This window comes from Pan troglodytes, chromosome 22 (genome assembly GCF_028858775.2).
Source record: "Pan troglodytes isolate AG18354 chromosome 22, NHGRI_mPanTro3-v2.0_pri, whole genome shotgun sequence".
Classification (NCBI taxonomy): Eukaryota; Metazoa; Chordata; class Mammalia; order Primates; family Hominidae; genus Pan; species Pan troglodytes.
The window spans coordinates 16,451,016-16,474,905 of NC_072420.2; the positions used below are offsets into that span (position 1 = coordinate 16,451,016).

At 39.2% G+C, this 23,890-nt stretch overlaps 1 protein-coding gene across 21 annotated transcripts in view; it reads right to left on the reverse strand.

Annotated features, from left to right (window-relative positions):
• Positions 1-23,890, reverse strand: part of LOC129138329 (uncharacterized) — a 77,589-nt gene that overhangs the window by 32,359 nt on the left and 21,340 nt on the right. For 9 of the 21 annotated variants that reach the window (XR_010154532.1, XR_010154540.1, XR_010154533.1 and 6 more), the window contains exon 3: positions 343-12,452. The exons of 2 other annotated variants lie outside the window; for them this stretch is intronic. Coding sequence is in view for 1 of the 19 variants with exons in the window: in XM_063803705.1 (XP_063659775.1) it covers positions 343-394; positions 1,833-1,880 (100 nt within the window). In the remaining 18 variants the exon portion in view is untranslated. Of the gene's footprint in view, positions 1-342; positions 23,830-23,890 lie in introns of those variants that run through there. 10 more of the 21 variants (XR_010154542.1, XR_010154543.1, XR_010154541.1 and 7 more) reach the window with 6 other exon arrangements.

The window sequence follows — 23,890 nt, forward strand, 5'->3', positions numbered from 1 at the left end:
CTGATGTACATTTTTTTTCTTCAAATTCTCAGGAACAAAACGTATTCACAGGAACAAAGCCATAAATACAAGTTATTTAGGCAATATTTTTCCTGCACCGTACCCTCTGCTGAGCTGGTTAGAGCTAGACTAAACTATATATTTTCTATCTCAGGGAATGTGGATAGGTTTCTTCTCAAATGTGGAATGTGAGGAAACATGAGCAATCGCCACCATTCTGTCCACACGTTAACTAGATTCATATGGTGGGTTTTGCTTGTTTGTTTGTTTCATGCTATCTAGAACAGGTTTATTTTCTGGTAGCAAAATTATCTTGATTTGATTCAGAGAAACAAAACTTACAAGGCTTTACTCTGGTATGAGTTTGAAGATACTGGTCGCCACCATAGGGAGTCTGAGAATGAAATAGACATAGAGGAAGCAGATCAATAGACCATGCATTGTGCACAGCTGATATCAAGTTCTACCTGAAGCCAATGCTATCCCTGGACTTCTCGGTTATCTACATCAAAAAATTCCCCTTTTGCTTAAGCCAGATTGATTTGAGCTTTTTATCTTTTTCAAGTAAAAGGGCACTAAATGTATTAAAATTAACTTCTGGAATGTTGTATTAGAAACTCTTGAACCTAGAATGTGAAATTTCTGAGAAGAGGAGATAAGTCACCAAAGGTTTCTGGTCAACATCTAAAATAATTATCAGGGCTCCTGACATACACCAAAATGAAGTGGGCTTCAAAAAAGGTGCAGCTCCCTGAAAGGACATCATCCTCAGTACCCAGGTCTTAAGTAGGACAATACTCAAGGGGGGATCCTTCCACAGACCAGAACCAGGAGCTATGGGGAAATAAATGGAAATGGGCAATGATTTAAGAGGTCAGAGCCAAGGTCAGCCACATTGGACTTCGTCTGGCCAGAGCAGTGAGTCATTGCTTTTCCTGCCCATGGGATAGGTGTGTACTATGAAGTAGGATTCATTGTGCATTGTTTTCCATTCCCCCTCATCCTTTCTATATGTGTTTTGGTTATGGGTACTGGGTCCTTCCTCCCCATTGCACAGTGGGTATGTAGGGATGGTTAAACTTACTAGCCATGGATCAGTGAACCATGGGGACCTGTATCCTAATCTCACTGGGTGCACATCCCTCAGAGAGTTTAGACTTGAAGATGGATACATTAATTAAATGAGACCTTGAACTGTCTCCCTTTGAGGTTTTACATTTTGGACAATACAAAGATAATACACGGAGATTTCATCTGTTGTCCCTGACACTCATTATCTATTCTCTGTTTTTGGAACACAGGGTGCTGACTTCCCCACATTCAGCTTATGTGCTTAGCATGAGGCTAACTCTCTCTCAATCTACGAGGGTTTGGTGTGCGACCAAGGTTAAGTCAACCTGCTTGTTTCACTGCCTGGTCATCGTGTTTGGGTTCATGTCAGGGATATAAGCCAAGTCTGTGCAATCAGAACAATGAGGCACAATTCTGGGACTATTGAATGGGGAAGCAAACTCTCTCTTTTGTGCTGCTGGGGGCCTAAATCTGGCTCACCTATAAATGGAGCCAACTCAGAAGCAGAACCAAGAAATGAATCTGTTGACATCATTTGAACAAGGAATCAAGCTCTTATCTAAACAACTTGCTCTCTCTCTTCAAACAAATATAACTCTAGATATATGTCATACATTACTTAAGTCTTTTTGATGTAAGTTGCCAGTCACCTCCAAAGGTAAAAGTATTCCAACAAATATAAGTCTCTTATCCTATGGGAGTAAATTTTGTTGGGATAAGTAAGATAATGAAGTATTGTTGAACAAAACAAACTCTCTAACCTGCTTTTCTAACTGATTCTTTGTAGTAGGAAATCTTAGTAGCTGCATCTGTCAAGATTTTTCACTGGTGAGGGCTTCACCTGTTCCAGCTCCTGCTAAGATTGACTCCCAGCCACTCTTCTTCATCACTTTCACTAGACGACAGTTTATGACAGGCCTTCTAGAAGTAGGTGCTACCATACTAAAGGCTCTTTGCAGGAAATAATCTCTTTGGGTTTGTTTTTTAACCTGTAAGTTGTTCACTAAGAATGTTAAGAAAGGAAGTTTTAATTATTCTTAGAATTTTACAGCTGGGGATTATTTAGCACTTATCTAATAATCCAATTAATGATTTACAGATGAGGTTCATTGAAAAAACATAAAAGGGGTATATCAATGAAGATGATGTTCAACTATAAATAATAAAGGCCCAGCATGTAGTAAGCTAAACAAAAGAAAAGTAAACTTTTTACCATCTGGATAGAATATGAAGACCTACAGTTTTGGTGGAGACTGCTTTTTGATTACAAGTAAGCATTCTACCCTACTGTCTTTAAAAAGTTCTTGGACATAGGAACTGATTGTCCAGTTGTACTACACTGCTTAGCTTCCCCAGCATTCAAGTGTGATCAAGAAGACTACGACATTCCCAAAATGATTTGAGCAGAAGTGATGGATGCTTTCAGTCATTAATTATGTGCCTTGATGTTCTCCTTGCTTCCTATTGGCTTCAAATGATAAAGGCTAAAGCAATCTAGAAGCCATGCATTGAGGATGGCAGTGTGCTCAGCCAGTCTGATTCTCTGGCTGATTTTGAGAAGCACAGTCTGCCTTTCCTAACTTGTTTGAACCATCATGTCAAGGGACTCTTTTTTTTTCCACAGAAGCATGACCTTTACTATAATTAATAGTGTAATATTAATTACCTTCAATTGTAAAACCTTTTACAAAACTTTTACAAAGGTTTTAGAATTGTGAAACCTTCAATTCTGTTTCTCTACTTTTCTTAGTTTCCATCAAAGACATTTCATGATCCAAAATGCCTACAGAAGTGCCTGCCATTATATGTACATCTTGAGTAGCAGGAAGATGAAGGGACAAATACAAAAGAAATGATGCTTTTTAAAGAGACTTCCCAAAAGTACCTTGCTACACTTCAGTTTACATATTATTGGCAAGAGCATAATCACTTGGCCTTATTTAGCTGCAAGGGAAATATATCTTCAACTGGGTGGCAAGATGCCCAGCTATAAAAATCAGAGTTGTTTTACTAAGAGAGAGGGTGTGTATGGGGAATAAAGTGGCATTTTCTTTTGTAAAGAGGAAATCAGTCTTTAATTTCTTATCAAAAGGAAAAACTTTTAAAAAGCAGCAATGAAGTTCATTATAGACATGTCAGAAATGGAAATTTTTTTCAATCTGCACCATCACAGGGCCAAGATAAAGTTTTTAGAATCTTCATTAAAATTTATACTTCTGGGAGTCATAAGCGCCAGTTTCATTTCCAACATGTGCAATATTGTAAGGTGGACCTGAATAGGCTGTAAAGTGGTTAGGATGTCACTTAGGCCAAATGAAAGCTTTGATCTTCTCCACATGGACAATGAAAATGAGAGGTGTTTACAAGAGATTTTTGGGTTTTGTTTGACCTTAGTGAAGGGGAGTATGCAACCAAGACCATCACACAGAGCCATCCACCCTGCTTACAGTATTTTGTCTTGTTCTATGAGGATATATCCATGTCAAAATTTTGGCTCAGGTTATGTCCAGTTTTCTTAACCTCTTTCTTCTTCCTTAAGACCTTCTCTGGGGACTTTTCTTGACCTAAACAGGAAGGCCTAGCAAGGTCTTTTGCAAAACTAAGGCAGTATTCAAGGTCTTCATATTGTCATCTTTCCTTAAACATGATCACAAATTCTTAAGTGTGGCTTGTACACTCATCAGTTTTTTGCAGGTAAGGGAATATTTTGATTTATTCTTCTACTAACATGACTTCTTATCTCTCATCATAAAAGGCAGAAGCATCGTAATTTTTTCATTTTAACTAGAACATTTAAATTTAAATAAAAAGTTTAAATAGAAAATTTTCTTTATATGAGAATCATTTTCTTTATCTGTACAATGACTAATAAAAATATTTTCTGTGACAATTTCTTAACAGTCTCGAATGCAGCCTTTACTTTTATTTTGTCAATAATAATAACAGTTTTTCTTTTCTTTTTTTTTTTTTTTTTTTGGGGTGACATGGAGTCTAGCTCTTGTCGCCCAGGCAGGAGTGCAGTGGCGCGATCTTGGCTCACTACAACGTCCGCCTCCCGGGTTCAAGCAATTCTTGTTACTCAGCCTCCCAAGTAGCTGGGATTACAGGCGCCTGCAACCACGTCCGGCTGATATTTTTATTTTTAGTAGAGACGGGGTTTCCCCATGTTGGCCAGGCTGGTCTCGAACTCCCTACCTCAGGTGATCCACCCGCCTCGGCCTCCCAGAGTGCTGGGATTACAGGCGTGAGCCACCGTGCCCGGCCAACAGTTTTTCATGGATAGAGCTCCTGCAGGTGTTCCTCCAGCACTTTGCATTTTTCATCTCATTTAATCTTCACAAGAACCTCACAAAGCATATATTATTTAATCTATTTTATGGATAAGAAAACTGAGAATCAGAAAAAATGGATACTGAGATAAATCCTGTGTTACTGAAGTCTGATGTGCTCCTACCTGTGTTTTTCGAGGCAGTAAGATGGCTGACACTGCTCTGTCCTGCCAAGTCCCTCTGGAATCCCTCTGGCTGTCCAGCTGTCCCTCTCAGCCCATGGCAACTCAGAGTGCAAAGCCATTGTTAATACCTAGTCTTTAATTTTATGTTACTGCAGATTTTAAACTCAGTTCCACTCCACTCCAGCCCACACATTACAGTCATCCTTTTTCCGATAAAGGAGTAAGCAAAGAGCATTCTTACCTGATTGCACCACCTCCCACTCCATGAGGTGCAAACCTCCTGGGCACAGCAGAGACAAACTATTCAGATAAGTAAAGGGTAGCAGGCAACCACACTATTCTGTTTCCCAGGGCTACTTTCCATCCCATGCTGATGCCATAGTCTGGAGCTGTCCTGGTAGGAGTATAAATTTTACTACCCCTTGGAGCTGCCTTGAGAGCTTGTTAAACAAGACAGGAACTAACATTTTTATTCACTATGTCCTCCCTTTGGAAATGCTTTATGGCTGGCTTAGGCATTTTCCCTAGCAACCCATTCTCTATTTTAGGGAAATGGAAATAAAATGCCTGACATTTACTTCATAGAGCAATTCAGAATAATATTAAGGAAAATTTGGAGCCATTTCTCAAACTAGTTGGAAGGAGCATGGAATGGACATAGTTCTCCACTGAGGGATCCTAATGCATGCTTTATCCTGACATTGGTAGAAGAGTAACATGTGGCCACATTCTGTATTCCTCTAAGCAGAGATATCAAAAGGAGATAATCTGGAGAAGAAGAGGAAAAAACTAGTTAACATATAGCAAGAACACACATATTCTCTACTGATGATAAACCTAATTTTTCTTAGGCTTTCGTCAACACTGGCCTGGTTTGGCTACCTTTTCTGGTGGTCTGAGAAACCCTCGACGTTCAAATGACAACACTTTTCCTGGATAGAAAAGGGAGAAAGAAGCTCGAGATATTTTGAGTCAACTTAATTTATAAATTTGCAATAATACTACGATTTTCTATTTTATTCAAGTGCAAAAATATTTCAAATTTTTTTTAAATTAAAGACTTAGAAAAATGAATGAGAGTTATCTAGACAGTATTCAGTAGATCACATATCAGACTACTTTATGGCATTTAATAACCATTAGACGGAAATAAACAACTTAACATCCCTACTTAGATACTTCATAGGCATTGCAAACATAATATGTCCAAAATCCAACTCATGACCTGCCCCACCATGTCTGCTATCCCCATTTCTGCCTCATTCCCTGCCATTGGTCTGGTTGTAGACCCAGAAAACTGGAAATCTCCCTTGATATCCTCCTCTTTCCCATTCCTGGTATTTAAGCCATCATCAAGTTCTTTAATTTGAACTTCAAAACTCTCCTGGAATTTATATACTTTCATCATTTCCATAGGCCAGCCATAGGCGAAGGTGGTCACCTAGACTTCTATAGCATTCTGACTTTCTCTAGCCGTATTTTAAATGGATTATCCATACCACTGTCAAAATAACCTTTGAAAAATACAATTCTGGTTGTGTATTTTCTTTGCTTAAAATCCATCAAAGATTCTCACTACTGTTGGGACAAATGTGAAAGTCTTGTCCCAGCCTTATGGCCCAGAAAGTCATGAAGACCTCACTTATCCCCAAAGCCTTCTCTTAAGCCAGTTTCCTATTGGTTTCTTAGAGTGTTGCTTTTGTGTCTCTCTTTGTGTGTGTGTTTGAGTGTACACTAGTGTGTTTCTGTACTTTATAGACTTGCCATAGTAGGGATACAGAATTATTATTTTTCTTTTTACTCTAGATCTGTGTTTTGCCTTACTGGTTTGTGCCTCAATTCCAGAGAAGCCTTAACGTCACTGAGAGTTAACAATCACTTGACACCAATCTGATTAACAATCACTCCCTGGCGCCCCACCAAGATCCTGCAGGTCAATGATCCAGCAGCACCACAGTCCAGCCAAGCGGCACACAAGTCATTTCAGCTTCCTCTGTCCAGGGTACACCCTCCTAAGAAGCAACCTTTTTGCCTAGAGTGTTGGCTTCAGGAAAGTCTTATTAGTCATTGCGGTTGCAGTTCCTGGGCTGGTTCTTGTTCCTGGGTGCTGAGGGCTGTTTCTCAAGTGTAATGGCCCTCAACCTGTTAAGGAATTCCCCTCCCCCCTTTTTAATATCCTGTCATAAGATTAATAGTTCAAATGTGATGCCACATGCGAACAGCCTGATAAGATCTTACTTAATGAAAAGCAAGCAGAGACTTTCTTCTGTGAGCATATGTCTTTTGAGAAATTCAAAGCAAATTGGAGATAACATGTAAAATATCTCAGGAAAAGAAAAAGTTCTAAATGAGAACATTTATCATCATCATAGATTCATGTGGGCTGTCAAGACACAATAAAGATTTTAACTCATTTTGTCTCAGGCAGCCTTTCCACGAGGACTTTCATTAACAATACTCCCTGCTTGACCTGTTTCTGCTCAGCCACATCTCCTACTGTGGAGGACAGGGTGTGAAATATATCTTTTCAAATGGATGTCATTGATTTTAATATACCTTTAATAATATTGCTGCTCAGTGTTTTAATTACTCATACTTATTGGTACTTCCGCCCTCAGGTGATTTTATCTAATAAATCTGATAAATACAGTAGACTCTGATACTCGGATATTAGATGAATAGCTCATGCTGTGGGGAGACCATTTCCTCTGTGGTGGACTCAGACATGGGTCAAAGGTGTGCCCTAAAGAGCCCAGAGAAGGGGAAGGCTTTTACATGCTCGGCAACAGCCGGACATTCTTCTCTACTCCAGGCAGCCACACCAGGAGAATCCTTGACAGTGCTGTTTGAATGAGTGCTTCATTTTGCAATCTCTGCCCAGTCTACCCTAATCACAATGTAACACTCCTTCTTTGTGCTTTGCTGGCATTTAGTGCTTATCATTAGTATTCAGCTTTTCATATTTTATTCCAGTTAATCCCATGTGTATGCATTTTTGTCTACTGTTTTGGGTTGAAGTGAGTTCCCCTAAAGTTCATATTTTGGGATTAACCCCCAGTACCTCAGAATATGACCTTATTTGGAAACAGGGATGTTGCAGATGTAATTAGTTAAGATGAGGTCATACGGTGTAAGGTGGGCCCTGAATGGGGAAATTTGGACACAGATGCTCGTACAGAGAAGACATTGTGAAGACTCAGGGTGCAGGGAGAACACTGTCTGCAAGCCAGAGAGTGCCTGAGGCTACAGGCACTGAGGCTATAGCCTGAGAGTACCAGAAGCTACAAGAGGCCTGCAACAGATTCTCCCTCACAGCTTTTAGAAGAAACCAACCCAACCAGCACCTTGATTTTGGTTTCAGACTTTAAACCATCGAAACTATGAGACAATACATTTATGTTGTTCTAAGTCATGCATTTGGTTACGGCAGCCCTAGGAAAAAATAAACCCACTAAAGGATAGCTTCCTTATAGGCAAACATCTCATTTTACTCACCTTTGTGTACCTGAAATAGGGTCAACATAAGGTGGTTGGTTATTCAATAAACGTTTATGGAACTTTATTATATGAGTGGTGAAGAATGAAGATGCAAAAAGTTAATTTGTTGGAGAGTAAGGAAGATGGTAAGATGATGTATTCTTCCATTGCTTGGAAAGATGGGTTAGGAGGAAATGATGACCCAAAGAGTATATATTTTAGCAGGGATGGGCCAAGAAAGGTGGTTCAGATCTAAAGCCATAAGTAGCAAGCATTTATCTGAACATACCCCTATGGGGTGCTGGGAAACATGAGGAAGGCTGGCAAATGGGCTCAAAGAAATCATACAAGACCGAGGGTTAGGACCCAGTCTGCATTTACTTAGCCCACGTTACAACGGGACAATAAACTCAAAAACACAGTGGAATGCCTTGAGGAAAAGCTCAGTTCTTGCAAAAAACTGGAATGCAAATTACAGGCGGGACTATGGGACACAGAAAAAATTACTATCAAGCAACTGGAATTCCTCTGAAACTCTCACATGTTTGAGACAAACAGGGAATACCTAGGAATTGTACCTGAAATTAACGGCCCTGGTGCTAAAGCCTTGGGGGACTGTTTAAGGACAGATCTGTCTCGAGATGGTCTTTAAAGAGTACTAGTTTTTATGTAGGATTATAGTACACTTGGCTACAGTCTGGGATAAAGTAACCTGACACAGTACATCTATTTTTGGTATCAGTTCACATCTAATTGAAGTGAAGAACTACAACTGTAAACCAGTGACTGGCTCAAGCAGAAACTGCAAAGTGGTTGCTGTTACTCTGCAAGCAGCTCATGAGGTTCTCTTCTAGGCCTATACATTTGGCCCACATTCCATTTTTTATGTTTGAATTAGTTGCCAAAAATCACCATTTGGAGGAGCATTGTTCAAGGTGTGGCTTCATTCCTCCATGACTCTGTCTTGGCCCATGCTGCCTGTTATGTTCCTGATCCTGAATTTAAAGGATGGCAGGGAGCAAAAAGATGAAACCCCTCTAGTTTTCAAAAATTCTTTTAAAAGTAGGATATAGAATGATGTTGGCCTAAATTGTTTTAATTTACATATATCTAAATGCAAATTCTAGGATTGGATTCTAGAGAAAAATCATAGCTGTCCTACTTGTAACAAACATTTGCAGTGTAAAAATGTCTAGATGAAAATAAAGCATAACTAAGCCAGATGGATGGGGAAGTGATATAACTAATAAGAGTTTAAATAAAGTAATTGGTTTTATGATTTTGTAAGTAGAAAGTGAGAATCATAGAAAACTTAAAAATATATGAAATTATAAAGAAAAAAAAATCACCCACGATTCTACTACCTGAAGACAATTGTTGGGATTTTCTTGTGTCTTCTCTCTATGTGGAATGTCACATTCCTTCTGTTTTTAAATCAAATTAAATTGTAGTCCTCACCAGCTGAGTTGGAGGAAAATCCCAGTAATTATTAACTCCTATCTTGGATGGAGATTGGGTAGGCAGGGTGTCTTTCAAAAGAGTCGTGTGTGGTTTTCTGCAGTTGAATTCTGAAAAAGAGTGTGGTTCTCCATTCCACACTGGCCACCACAGTTCTCCAACTTTTTTAAGCCAGGTGTAGGAACCTTTGATATGGGCTCCCAGTCCATGAGTTTTAATATTCTACCATTTTCCCCCCAAACCTATGAAAGGGCACCACACAATTGCACTATTCCTCCAAAAGTTCTATTACTAGTAGGCTGGCTGTCACCATGTAGAAGGAAACTGAGGGGGAAAAAAAAGTCTCAACCACTTCCCAGTGACGGGAGAAGCTCCTAATCTCTCCATTGCTAATTCTCCTGTTTCCGCTTTTTCACTCTAGAAACACTTGCCTCTCAGCCATCCCTCCATATCCCCACTTAGCACAACCTTTTCTAGGAAGCTGGGGTGGAGGTGAGCATGGCATCTGTGGAGTGTCAGGAAACTTCTGCTTTGGACCTTCCCATTATTATTATGCCTATAATAATTTTATTAATATAATTTTATTATAGGCATAATACAATTTTAAAAATAATTAAACCTAAAAAAAGAGATAAAAGAGAGTCCTGGGTTGGGTGGACAGTCACACTGTTACAAGTAGAACAAAGCGATACGAAAGTCTCCAATGAGATATGGAAACACAGAGAATGGGTGACTTTCTTGAAATAATAACAACAAAAAAAACTCTATATCAGGAGGAACCAAAACCAATTAATTTCTCACAAATTTTTTCTGCTATATATAGTTGATATAATTAGAATCATACCATATATGCAATTGTCTATTTTTTGTTACATTATAACTAAGCATTTTTCAATGTTGTTAAAAACTCTAAGCAAACGTGATTAAGAGCTGCAGAGTACTCAAGCATGAGTATGCATCTATGCACATAACATTAGAATAGGCATCATAATATGGGAGTCAGGAGAAGCAGCTATGGAACCAGACTGTAGAAATTCCAATCCCAGCTCTGCACTTGTAACTAGCATAATCTTGATATGGTAATTAACCTCATCGTGCCTCAGTATCTTCATCTGTAAAATGGGCATAATAACCTGCATTCAAGTTCCCATGAACACTAAATAAGCCAATCTATGTAAAGTCTTGAGAAGAGGGTCTTACAGAGTGGACAAAAGGCTGACAATTATTTTAGTATATTGCTGTGCTGTGTGTTTAAGACTAGGTACTCTAGACAGCCACCCCTCTGTTTGAATCTGGGCTCTGCGTTCTATCATCTGTGCGACCTTTGGGAAATTACTCAGCTTCTCTGAGTTTCAGTTTTCTCATTGATATGGTAGTACATTTTGGGGGGTTGTTGTGCAGATTAAATACAATACCAAAAATGAACCCCTCAGCAAAATTCCTGGCAAAAGTCTTCAATATATTATGACTTAATCTTTCCATATCCCCTGTGCCTAACCCATAGCCTTTAAGTGCTCAAAAAATATTAGTTGTATAGAGGTTTACTGATTAAAAAGCTGAGTTGTAATGTACTAACGTGTTTATTAAAAGACCTTGAGAAATACACAAGGATTTAGTAATAGAAAATATCCATGTGGAAGGAGACTGGGGAGAAGTAAGGGGAATTCACTTTTTCTGTCTTCAAAGTTTACAATGAAAAGAAATTTCACATTTTATTTTTACTACTTATGATAAAATATTAAAAATAATTAAACCTAAAAAAAAAGAGGCAAGAGCAGGGTCCTGCAGATTCCTGAGATGGGTGGACAGTCACACTGCTACAAGTAGAACAAAGGAAAAAGCAGAGTGGAACATGTATTCCAGATCTTTCCAACAGGCTTCAGATCTCACTTTTTTTGACCTTCCCTTTGAGCTCAAATCAACAATCTACCAAGACAGATGATATGGCTTGGCTGCATCCCCACCCAAATCTCATCTTGAATTGTAGTTCCCATAATCGCCACATGTTGCAGGAGGGACCAGGTGGAGATAATTGAATCACAGGGGTGGTTTCTCCCATCCTGTTCTCGTGATAGTGAGTTAGTTCTCATGAGACCTGATGATTTTATAAGGCCTTCCCCCTTTGCTGGGGGGCTTCTCCCCATCACATGATGGCTTCTCCTTCCTGCCATCATGTGAAGAAGGACGTGTTTGCTTCCCCTTCCGCCATGATTGTAAGTTTACTGAGGCCTCCCCAGCCATGCCAAACTGTGAGTTAATTAAACCTCTTTCCTTCATAAATTACCCACTATTGGGTACGTCTTTACTAGCAGTGTGAGAACAGACTAATACAACAGAATTGTGGTGTTTTCCCTGAATGAGTAGTTTTCATATGTGTGTGTGTGTGTGTGTGTGTGTGTGTATTACCATTGTAATATATCCTATTGTAATTTATTATATTAAAATCTTCTCTGTGTTGCAGTGAAGTGGTAAAAAAAGCAGTTTGTGTTTGTATGGGAAAGAATTCAGCACAGTTGGCAAGATCATGAATTTCCTGGGACTTCATATTTCCCTGTGTGCAGATGGGTGTTGCTAACAACCCCACTCACTCATGGACCTGGTGAAGAGGTGATTGGTGAGCTTTTCAGTAGACTCTCTTAGGTGGGTTAGGCCACTTCATCCAGCATTTTGGCAGCAGCTATTCACAGATGAGGGCACTGTGCTCAGAGGAAGGCATGATTTACAAAGAAGGGGTTGACCGTTCATTCCACTTGTCAGATCATGGATGGAAAGCTCTGGCCATTGGGTCTGCTCACCTTTCTCCTGCCAGATCCCAGTTCAGATTAGCGAAGCAGTCAGCCTATCTCTTGTGCATTACAGCTTACTTCCTTTTGTGAAGGAACCTGCCATTTGGCTGCAGATATATTCAAATTTGCAGGTCTCAGAGAAAGGAGAAAGCTCCAGGTGCCAAGCTGATAGAAAGATCTGTGTTCTTTGGTGGTGTCTTGCGAGCCTGAGATTTCAGAGAAAATGGTGTAAACTAGCTCAGATGCCACAGTATCAAATCAGAAAGAAAGGAAAAGACTTGGGCCTAAAGGCCTTGTTTTGGGTGGAAAAAAGTCCAGACATCAAGACAACTTTGATTCAAATCCTGGCATTGCCATTTACCAGCAGTTTGACTTTGGCTTTCTTATCCTGGAAGGACTTCAGCTTCCTCATCTATCAAATAGGGATAAAAAATATCTACCTCAGAGAACTTTCAGGGGAAAATAATGGCATAAATTGCTAGCATTTGATAGACATTCAACAATAATAATAACAACTGTAATTACGAGTGGCTTTTATGTACATTCAGAGGATAGGGCCTACCCAGTGCCCACACCTTGGCAACCTGAGGTCTGCTAAATGTCAGCCAACTTGTTGATTTAGTAACAAATTTGAGATGGTGTTTCTTCACAGTATTACTCTTTTCTTTCTTTCTTTTTTTTTTTTTTTTTTTTGAGACAGGGTCTCACTCTGTCACCCAGGCTGGAGTGCAGTGGTGCAATTTTGGCTCACTGCAACCTCTACATACCAGGCTCAAGCGATTCTCCTACCTCAGCCTCGCAAGTAGCTAGGACCACAGGCACACACCACCACACCTGGCTAATTTTTGGATTTTTTGTAGAGATGGAGGTTTCACCATGTTGCACAGGCTGTCCTTGTACTCCTGAGCTCTAGTGATCCTCCCACCTCGGCCTCCCAAAGTGCTGGGATTACAGGTGGGAGCCATCAATTTTGTCTTCTACATTTTAATAGAAGGCATTTATGAATAGCTTTCTTATCAACTTAAACATTTTGAGTAGGTCAACCCCAAGGAGCTATTACTCCATACCCTTTAGGATGGCTATAATCAAAATAGCAGAAAATGACAAGTGTTGGTGAGGGTGTAGAGAAATTGGAACCCTCGTATATTGCTGGTAGAAATGTAAAAAGGGGTAGCTGTCATGGAAAATGGTTTGGAAGTTCCTCAGAAAGCTACATATGGAATTACCACATGACTCAGCAAGTCACTTCTACATAAATAACCAAAATAATTGAAAACAGAGGCTCAAACAGGTACTCACATGCTAGTGTGTATTGACGTACTATTCCCAACAGTCAAAAGGTGGGAACAACCCTAATGTCCATCTACAGATGAATAGATAAAATGTTATATACATATGATAAAATATTATTTAGCCATAAAAAGGAATAAAATTTTGATACATGCTACAACATGGATGAACCTTGAAGACATTATGCTAAATGAAATTAGTCAGACACAAAATGACAACTATTGTACGATTCCACTGATATGAAATCTCTAGAGTAGGCAGATTCATAGAAACAGAAAGTACATCAGAGGTTACCAGGGGATGAGGAGAGTGGAGAACAGAAATTTATTACTTAATGAATACAGAGTTTCTGTTTAGGTTGAGGAAAATTTTTGGAAATCGAAAGTTGTGAGGGTTGCACAACATTGTGAATGTAATTAATGCCACTTAATTGTCAATTTAAAAGTAGTTACAGTGGCAAATTTTGTTATATATGTTTTACCACAATAAAATGAGTTACAAAGTAAATAAATATATGACTTCTTATTTTTAAAATGTTTTGAATAGTTACACATTCACCTAGCTCAAAAATCAAAGCAGTATACATTGAGAATTCTTACTCTTCTCTCCAATCTCATCAGTTTTGTTCCTTTCATCACTTCCCACAGGTAACCCCTATTATTAGTTTTTAATTTATATTTTAAGTATATCTTTATGCAAATAGAAAACAAGACTAAATATGAATTTTTTTCCTCTTTCATGTATACATATATTAACACATATGTACTGTTCTATGTCTTTGTTTTTCCATTTAAAGATACATCCTAGAGATATTTCCAGTATATTAAGAGCTGCCGCTTTCTTTTGTACTACTGTATAATAGTCAATTCTGTGGATATACCATGGTTAATTTAACCAGTCCCTTAGTGAAGAAGTTTAAGTTGTTTTGAATTTTGATATTTACAGAACTCTGCAAGAAATAATTTTATATATTTGTCATTCATATATGCAGGGTTTTTTTTATAGGATCAAGTCCTAAGATTGGAATTGCTGAAATCCAAGAACAATTGCATTTGTAAGTTTGATAGCTATTCCTAGTGCTCCTCCACAAGGCTTGAATCACCAGCAATGACATAACAAAATCTTCTTGTGTTAAAATTGTTTGGCCAATATCATTAGTAAAAAATGACATCTGAGGATCTTTGCTATTTATATTGCCCTTATGAGTACAGCTTAGCATCTTTTCATATACTTAGAGATCACTTAGTTTTCTATTGATCTACAAGTTTTCCAAATCCTAAGGAATGAATGTCAATGAAAGTGTTTGAGACTGGGACAGGTGGGAGGGAGATAACTGGGGGATTGGAGTCTGTCTCATTCTCCCCATTCTTATTCCCATGAAACACAATCTAGGTAGCTGTGTCTTCCTCAGGCAAAAGCTGCTTCTTAATATCCAGGAAGAGCCTGCTTTCTGCTGGAGCTGAGTGAGGTTTTAGGGAGAAGGCAGTCTGCCTTCTGTGTGCAGAGGATCACAATTAGTAAGAAAAGTGAACTGTGAGTCAATAAGCTTAATAAAATCACTTTGTCTAATGTCCTACCAACATTTTCATGCAATTTCCAAAGAGCCATCTGTGAAAATCTTCTCAAGAAAGATGATCACCTGAGCTTGCAGATTTCATACTATATAGCTCTACAGCGTCTTGGGAGAAACCACAAAGCCATTCAATCATCCCCTTTGAGATGGGAATAAATAACAACAACGCCACATAAATAGCGTCAGTTGGCTGTGGGGGCAAGCTGTCATTTCCAGGAGAGGGATGTGGTTTTCTACCCAAGGGTGCAGCATATGATCATATTAAAAAATTCCAAAGATAGCAGAATTCAAATGTGTCATTTTTGTCATTAAGCTGCCTGCAGGTGTTCCATTTAGATCAGATGACACATTTGCAAAAACCAGAAGGAAAAGAGTGGGCTTTTGCTTAATTCATTGAATCCCAGAAGAAAATGAACATTTTTTTTTCCCATGACAAACTGGAATTTGCCTCAGATGAGCTTGACATATTGCCAGCCTGCGGTCTGACTTTGTCTGAGAACATCACTGCACTCCTCCAAAGTTGCCAGGATCAGAGGCCAAAAGGAAAAAGAATGGGGCTTTTCTAAGGCTGCTGGATGATATCTTCCCCACAATCCATCCTGATGTGTCACTGCAAGTGTCCAGGGGACAAGGGTCAGAGAGAAAAACAAAAAGGGAGGCATTCTTGGGCCCAGAAATGACTTCTGGTAAGAAGAAATAAGCAAGGGACATGATAGATTCAGGACACCTATAACCAACCTGAGGCGGACCAGAATTTCTAAGTTTTTAACCAAGAAATATTGATTTATGTGTATTATGCTTTATGGCACTTTAGAGCAATTTATAACACTTACATTAAGGAATGGATGGGCCGGGAGAAAAGCCAATATGGGCATGAAAAAAGATGAAGTGCTGTCAGGAATAGTGACTTTCAAGTATCAGGTGCAATTTCTTGCTTTCGCATTTTATCTGAACTATTTTAACATTAAACAAGAAAATGATTAGTGATTTTAAGTTACACAAACAAAACAAAATGAGATAAATTGAACTGACCTAAAGGAATTCTTAAAACACACACACGCACACACACTCTCTCAACTGTTAAAGTCAGAAAACAAAAATAACACCCTTCTATATACACTTATTTTAAAAATGCATTTAAGTTGTGATATTATGTAAAATGAGGGGACCAAAGAGTATGGTATAAAATGTGTTTTTATTTCAAATATGAGTTGTGTTAATAAAAACAAACAAATGCAGCAAAATACTGTGGTTCTTTGCCAAGACAGTCACTTTGCTTTCCTAATACATTTTGGTGAATCAGGAAAGACCTCAGAGACCAGAGACACTTTCTTTGTACATGTCCCACAAGCGCAGTTCCAGGATTTTGGCACTAAGTAAACAAATAAAAATATGCAACAGACATAAGAGACAATAGTAATGTGTATTGAGAAATATAATTTTATATAGTTGTTCCTTTTTCCCAAGATTCTTTATTAATATCACCAATAGTTATTATTAGAAAACACTTTCAGAGCTAGAAAGTTGCCAGAAACATTTCTAATTGACTACTGTTATAATTAATATTTTGAAATGCTGAGACATTTGCTAGGGTGGACAGCTCCTTCAAAAACCCAGCCCTATCTGACGAAAGAGCCTAGGCTCAAATAAGAATTAAATAGAAGTTGGAAGTAAGGTGAGGCACAGTGGAATTTTTTTAGGATGGATATAGTTTTCAATAACCTTAATTTGGAATTTTTCCTTTGGGATAATGACTTTAATTCTATAGAAATATTGTATGCATTATAGACGAATTGATTTTTTAACTAAATTTTGAAAGGCTTAAGTAAAATGATTTGATGATCAAGTCAGATGCATTTCTAAGGAAGTGAGGATCACATTAGACAGAAAGTTTGGGTTTGGTGTATAATAATTGAAATAAAGACTCTGATAAGATGTATCAATGTCTTGTGTTTAATGATCTCAGGAAGTAGGAATGATATTAGCAGGCAATGTAACACTAGCATAGAGCACTGAAGACACGATTAAATCTGACTTCATGTAGGTGAACAAAAAACACATGGAAAGCAAAAAGCTGAGTACAAGGATAAAGGAAAGAATATGAAGGAATAAACCTCAATAGAAATTGGTTTAATTTAATTTGGGAAAAATCTGCTTCATAATAGGGAAATAAGTGGGACCAAGGAAGAATATATTTCCCAATCATCTGACATCATGATCTTTCTCAGCCTAATATCTATGCTGAATTCATGTATTGATTTAGATCATACAATTTAGGCTGACCTTCAAAGTTTGGTCCTAATCGAATCCTCCAGTGATAGTTCCCCAAACTCCCCATCATTCCAAGCAATTCATTCTATGTACCCTCAAAACACACAAGGGACCTCCACATATAGTGGTGTGTATTGATTGGCTGAGTATTAGCTGATACTTGAACGCTTCTTCCAGCATCAGCTTCCCACTTCCTCCCTCAGACCCTGGATCCTAGCACTGTATCACATTGTTTTAAGATCCCCTTGGTATTCAGGCAACCCTCTTGGGTGGAGGCTCTTTCAGGACGGCTCAAGAACAGCTTCATTTGCCCCATGGGGAAACTAAGCCTGTTATTGTAAGTGTAGCTCCCTTTCTAGGACTTGTGTCATCTTGCTGTACCATGAGGAAGGCAGCTTTAGTGACTTCTGTCACCTTTAAATTTCTCAAACTTGTGTCTGGCCCCATTCTTTATTTCTATGCATTTCCCTGGGCATAAGAACACAAGTCAAGCTCTCTCTTCAAAGCTTAGACTTGGTTGGAGGAGGTGGGAGAATGGTGTTCAGCAACTATATATGGCAGAGGCTATGGGGTTATCCCTTTCTCCGCAACAATTCTCTTTTCCTGGTTGGCTCCCTATGCTGGCAGAATCAGTTTCACTCCCATAACATGTGCTTTGCAGGGAGTCTGCTCCTTCAGCTCACTTGGGGATGTGAAAGTCACCATTTACTCTCAGCCTTTGATGCCTCAGACAAAATTGAGTTTAATGTTATTTGAACATATTATTTTCATATAATATTAGAAGTAGAAAGACTCTTTGGAGTTCTCTAATGCATCTCTTTCCAAAAAAAAATATTTTATTATGTTAGTCCTTCAACCTTGACTTAAGTATATTAATTGCAGTTGAGTTCATCACTTCGGAGATAGCCAGCTTTAGCAAAATACCACACATGGCTAGATTTTCCTTATATTAAGATACCATTTTTTGCTATAATTTTGCCTTATCTATTTTAGTTCTGTCCTCAAGAGCAAACACAGAATTTTTGGCATAAGATTGTCTCAGAACATACTGCTGTGTAAAGGTGGCTGAGTAGTCAGCTGGGAGAAAATGGCAGGAATGGGAAGAAGTGACTTTAACTGAATCCAGGGGAAAATAATGGCCAAGAATCAGAATCAGATGCAAACACAGATATGGCAAAGACTATCCATTTGCAAGCAGGAATTAGGGATGAAAGGAAGATTAATTTTTTGTGAGTATGTTTGTATGTATTAATGGATTGCTTAGTTCAGTGTCAATAACATGAGAACGTAGCTGTGGATATAGAGATAGGAGGCCATAGCAGCAGCACATCTAATGGAAGTCTTCAAAAATGAGTTAGGTTGACTTACAGCATTATGTACTTGGGTTGGAGAGGGGATACACATAGCTCAAAAAGTTAAAAACAAATCAGTTAAAATATTTTATATGGCAACGTTTCTTTAGGCATTTAATGAATAATCACATCTTCCTCTAACAAAAATTTAAAAAGGAGCTTAAGGGGGCTGACCTGGACATAATGGTGGGGTGTGAGTGACAGTCAGCATTCTGGAAAGCCAAAACATTTAGGGAAACAGCCCTGCTGTGATCCCAAGAGTATAGCAGGGGTTTGAGTTTAAAAACCAATTAATGAGGTTCAAATGGAGTGCTAAATAGCAAGAGGATTTAAAGCCAAATTTGGGGAGCTGGAACAGCCAGAAGATTGAGGAGCTGGAAATAACAGGTCAGGTGGCAAAGCCTGAGAGTGTTAGGCAAATATTTGAGATGAGTTCGATATTTATAATTTGATTCCATGCTCTTTGCACCATGATGTGTGAGTGAACCAGTTAGATTTAAAGGGCTGTGGATGGAGCTCAGTGATGAACTGGCTTCACTGGGTCATTTCATTTACCTGTGGCTTGAAGTTATAGGGACAGAAAATGTGTAAAATTGGAGTAACCCCATTGTCCTTGATATATATGATGCTTTCTTGGTTGGTTGCTCCTACTTGGTGAAGACATAAAATGCCTTGAAACCTGATCTAATCCCTCAAAGTCGGAATTTCTAGGTCTGCTTCAGCTCTCATAAGAAGCAGCAGTCTAGGTGGCCAAAAGTAGTCTTGATCATTAAAAGTCCAGCTCTAACATTAGTCAACTGACTTTCCCCAGTATTATTTCCTGAAGACATCAATCCTGGAAAGGGATTCCCTACTTCCTTTAAAATGAGAAGCCTTTGTTCATGTAAGGTAGAGTGTGACTGGCACCACAGTAAATATCAACCCAGTTTTTAAATGCCAGAAGTTTACAGATGTGACTGGGACTGGGGAAGCACTTCCCTTTCCCAAGGAGATTGTTTCTATCATCAAGGTAGAAAAATGAAGAACAAGTTAGGAGTAATCAACAGTGGACCCCAAAAATTACTGCATATTTCTAATCATCTTCAGGGACATTTCACCAACATTTAGTCCAGTATTATGCCCTTGTGTTGGCAGGACAAAATATGGCCTAGGAATTCCATTCAGGTTCTTAAACACACATTTCTTAGGAATGGTTCTGGGGTGACGCTCTTGCTTGTGTCTGAGGTTCTTGTAAGGCTAGATTCATTAAACAGATCAGGATTTTTGTCTAGACAAGTGATGATGAGCCCTTGCTCTAAGGCACCTTGCAGGAAGAAGGACACCAGCCTAATGGCATTCAGAGTTGTTAAGGGATGTCTGGGTGTCTGCCTGCCTTCCATCTGATGCCCTTTCAGATCCAGACAAGGTTGTAGGTGCCCCGAATACCCAATAATTCATTCACCAGAGAAGCAAGAAGAGGCCATAGCACCTGGATAATAAGTCTTGCTTATCTTGGTCTAAGGGAATGGGGAAGATAGGAAGAAGAAAAGTTCTCCTTCAGGAAGGTAATGATTTTTGTGGGGAAATTGTAACTAGTACCATGTGGCCCCAGGCAGGGTCAAAAGATGGTTAGTCTGAGTGTGGCAGTCTGGGCTCAGGTCACTGAGGGAGGATGGCTGCTTTGAAGCAGTGGGGCTTGTGTGTAACCGGTGCATAGATGGCTGATGGCAGAGGTGAGGAATGACTTTGGGGTGAGCAGAGAGAAAGCATCTGAAAGGCGGAGGAGCATCCCACCAGTTTCAAACAGTGGGGGTCTAGCACACGACTGTAGCTGCCAAGGAGGCTGAAAGTGAGAGCGCGAGTTCTGCATGAGCCCCTCAGTACAGAAGAGAACTGACGAAGGAACCGGGAGTCCAGCAGCAACACTGATGGAGGTCACAGCAACCAGAGAGGACAGTGGCCTTTTACCATCGGGAGTTATCTCAGTTCTTTTTTTTTTTTTTTTTTCTGTGTATAGCCTTCCATGCTATTAGCAGGTGGATATGTTTCATTAAAAAAAAAATAGTGCTTAACCTAAGCTAATTAGTTATCTGTCTTGTTGGAACACTTAGTTTATATACAGGATTTTTTCCATGCCTCCCTCAATAGTCCTACTTGCTTCTCTGTTTTCTCACCTTTGTACTCGGAGATTCATTTTAGGCAAGATTTCAGTTTGCATGAAAGAATGCCAATCTCTGTCTTCTTCGCCAAGGGAAGCCTGGCCAAATTGTGATCAGTTTTGAAAAACCAAAGATAAATGTATGTGTCTTAAAGGTCTAATTGTATCATTTCCCTCTTTATACTTTGATTACTTTGACAGATGGGACCTTCACAATATACTCATTGTTCAGCTAGAAACCCTGGGAAGCAGTAATCTGAGCTCCTTGTCCTGAGGCCACTTGGTGGCCATCTCCATCCAATGTTGTCTGTGGACCCCAACAGAGGGGGGTAGGTAAAGAGTTATTAAGTCACTTGAAATTGCTTTTCGTGCACTGAAAAGTGGTTGGGCCATTTCAGGCCATAGCAGTGTGGCAGAATGCCCAACTGCCTACGTCAAGCAGTGTTTATAAATTAGAAATTACCAGCCATTTGGTTCTTTGCTGATCAGTCAGAGTCCCTGGAAGACTGTGCCGACGTGCCTGGGGCAGAGTTGTTACTGGACCAAACAAAGCATAGCTCTTGGTTAATCAGTCATGATTTGTCTACCTGGCGGTGTAGATTGGAATATTTGGAAGAGATTTGGAAATATACATCTTTTCAATTGCAGTGCTATGTGGCTAATTATTCCAGCTAAAAGCAACAGCTAAAATGTTTTTTTGTTAGTTTTCTTGCCTAGCATAGAAAACTGGCTATAAAATTCAATTCAGTATAATTAGCTCTAGATGTATTTCACTCAACTAGTTAACAAACGTTTATTAACAGGATATACCATGTGTCACACATGAAGCATGATAAGACTAGTCCTCCCACACCATTTTTTTCTTGAGTCACTACATGAAGCTATATTAGTCATTTAATATATTAAAGGATTAACTTCACAACTCTAGGAGGAAGGTATGGCTAATGACCCCATTTTGCAGCTGAACAAACTGAATTTCAGAGAATTAAGCAAGTTTCCTAAGGGCTCCACAGCTAGAAAACCATGGAGCTGTAATCATGAATGCAGCAGACTGAAATCATTCTTGCCTTTTAGTTGGTGACCTCAACCACCCCAGAATCTCCTTAGAGTTTCTGAGAATCTCCTGACCAGGTCCAGGTGATCCCTACAATGCCCATCTTTTCCTTTCCAGGCAGCCTGGAGCAATTCTCAGCCTGTAGTAATTATTGCTGACCAGCTGCCTCCTATCCCCAGACCAGCCCAGCAACCCCCTGCCAGTCCCCCTCAAAAGCCATAGTCCAGGCTGAGGTCAGGCCACCTTTCGTAGTTCCTGTCTCTTGAAAATCAGTCCTGCCATGACTTGGCTGCCCACTTCACAGACCGATGGCAGGCCACGATCATTGCTTTAGGGTACTTGGAGACTGGGAAGAATAAAATGAGAGGAGAGAAAATGTTTGGACCAAAGGAAAAATGGATAGAACGAAACAGTAAAATAGACTTGAAATTAAATGCACCCAATTGAACATATATGCTTATCTCCCAAAATCCCCCAAATGGTAAGAACATAGACACAAACAGCAGACAAAACAGCAGATGAGTCATCACCAAATGGTAACTCACACAGATTTGAACTTTCTGGGAATGTACACGCCTAATGAAAAGAAGCCAAAAACAGACCACAAAACCTTGAAAACACTCAGGGACTAGAAGCACCAGGTAGCTCAGAAAGAGGAGTGTGGGAGGCTGCTGACCCAGATGAATGGAATGAAACATTGTAGGGAACAGTTATATCCTCAGATGCCTTCTCTCATCCCACAAAGCTGAGCAGCTGTCCGTCCTTGACTCTGGGAGAAAGGCGTTATCATCAAGATTTCCATAAGTGGACAGAAGACACACTGACCATGAAAGGAAGGCCGGCACTGGGTGATCATTTTCATTCTAAATGGTGAGACATTTGGTCCACTCTTTCTCTTTCCTTCCCCTGGAAGATTCAGATTGAAGGATGCTAGCTTTATATCCTGATTGGCAGGAGAATGGAGGACCAGCTTTAGCAGAATTTATTAGTCCTAGAGAAAACAGTTGCAGACAACAAGCCTGGTCTCTCGTAGCTTACTACCAGTTCTCAAAGCCATACTCTGAAGTGGAGTAACATCCAATTATTTGAGACATGCGGCTATTATGAAATAAAAAATCCAAAACAGAAAAAAATGAACTTACATGAAACAAGATAAATGAAAAAATAAACTTTAAAACTTTAATTAATTTAATCAGATGGTTAAGAAGTTGCATTTTTTTAAACAACAGAAGATAATTTAGGACATCTCTTGAACAGGAGGATAACTATTCAAAAGAAACTGAAATGAAAATAAGTGAGAAAAGGTAAGAAAATTAGAGAGTCAAATCTGATATCCAACAGACAGATTGTAGGAGCACTATAAATTGAGAAGACAGAAAATGAAGGGTAGGAAATAGGAAATAATAAAAGAAAATTTTATAGCACTCCAGACATGAGTTTTAAGATAGTTCTTGCATATAGCAAGAGCTTGATAAATGTCTGCAGCACAAATTCTAAAGAGTTTACTTGCAGGCATTGCAGTGAATGAAAAGAACCCTCAGTGGGAAAGCCTGAGACAATGAGAGTACCTTAAAAGCTTGCAGAGAAAGATTAGCATTAAAATGGCTTGGGAATTACTGATAGCCTCCCTGGAAGCTAGAATTCAGTGGAGAAAACCTGTGAAATTTGAGGGAACATAATTAACAACACAAAATCCTATATCAATCCAAATTATAAATCAATTATGTGGGTAAAATAAAGACATCTTTAGACATGCAGCAAAATTTCAAAACAGTCATCCATCCCTCCGCCCATTCCCAGGCATGCTGACTTTCCTGGGAGGATACTGATGTATGTGTTCCCAAAATCAAGGCCTCCAAATCAAAAAAGACAAATGATTCAGGAACTGGGACCCAACAGGGAAGAAAAGCTAAGGGAATTCCCAGGATGAAGATGAAGGAAAGTCCCAGGAAAATAACTACACTGAG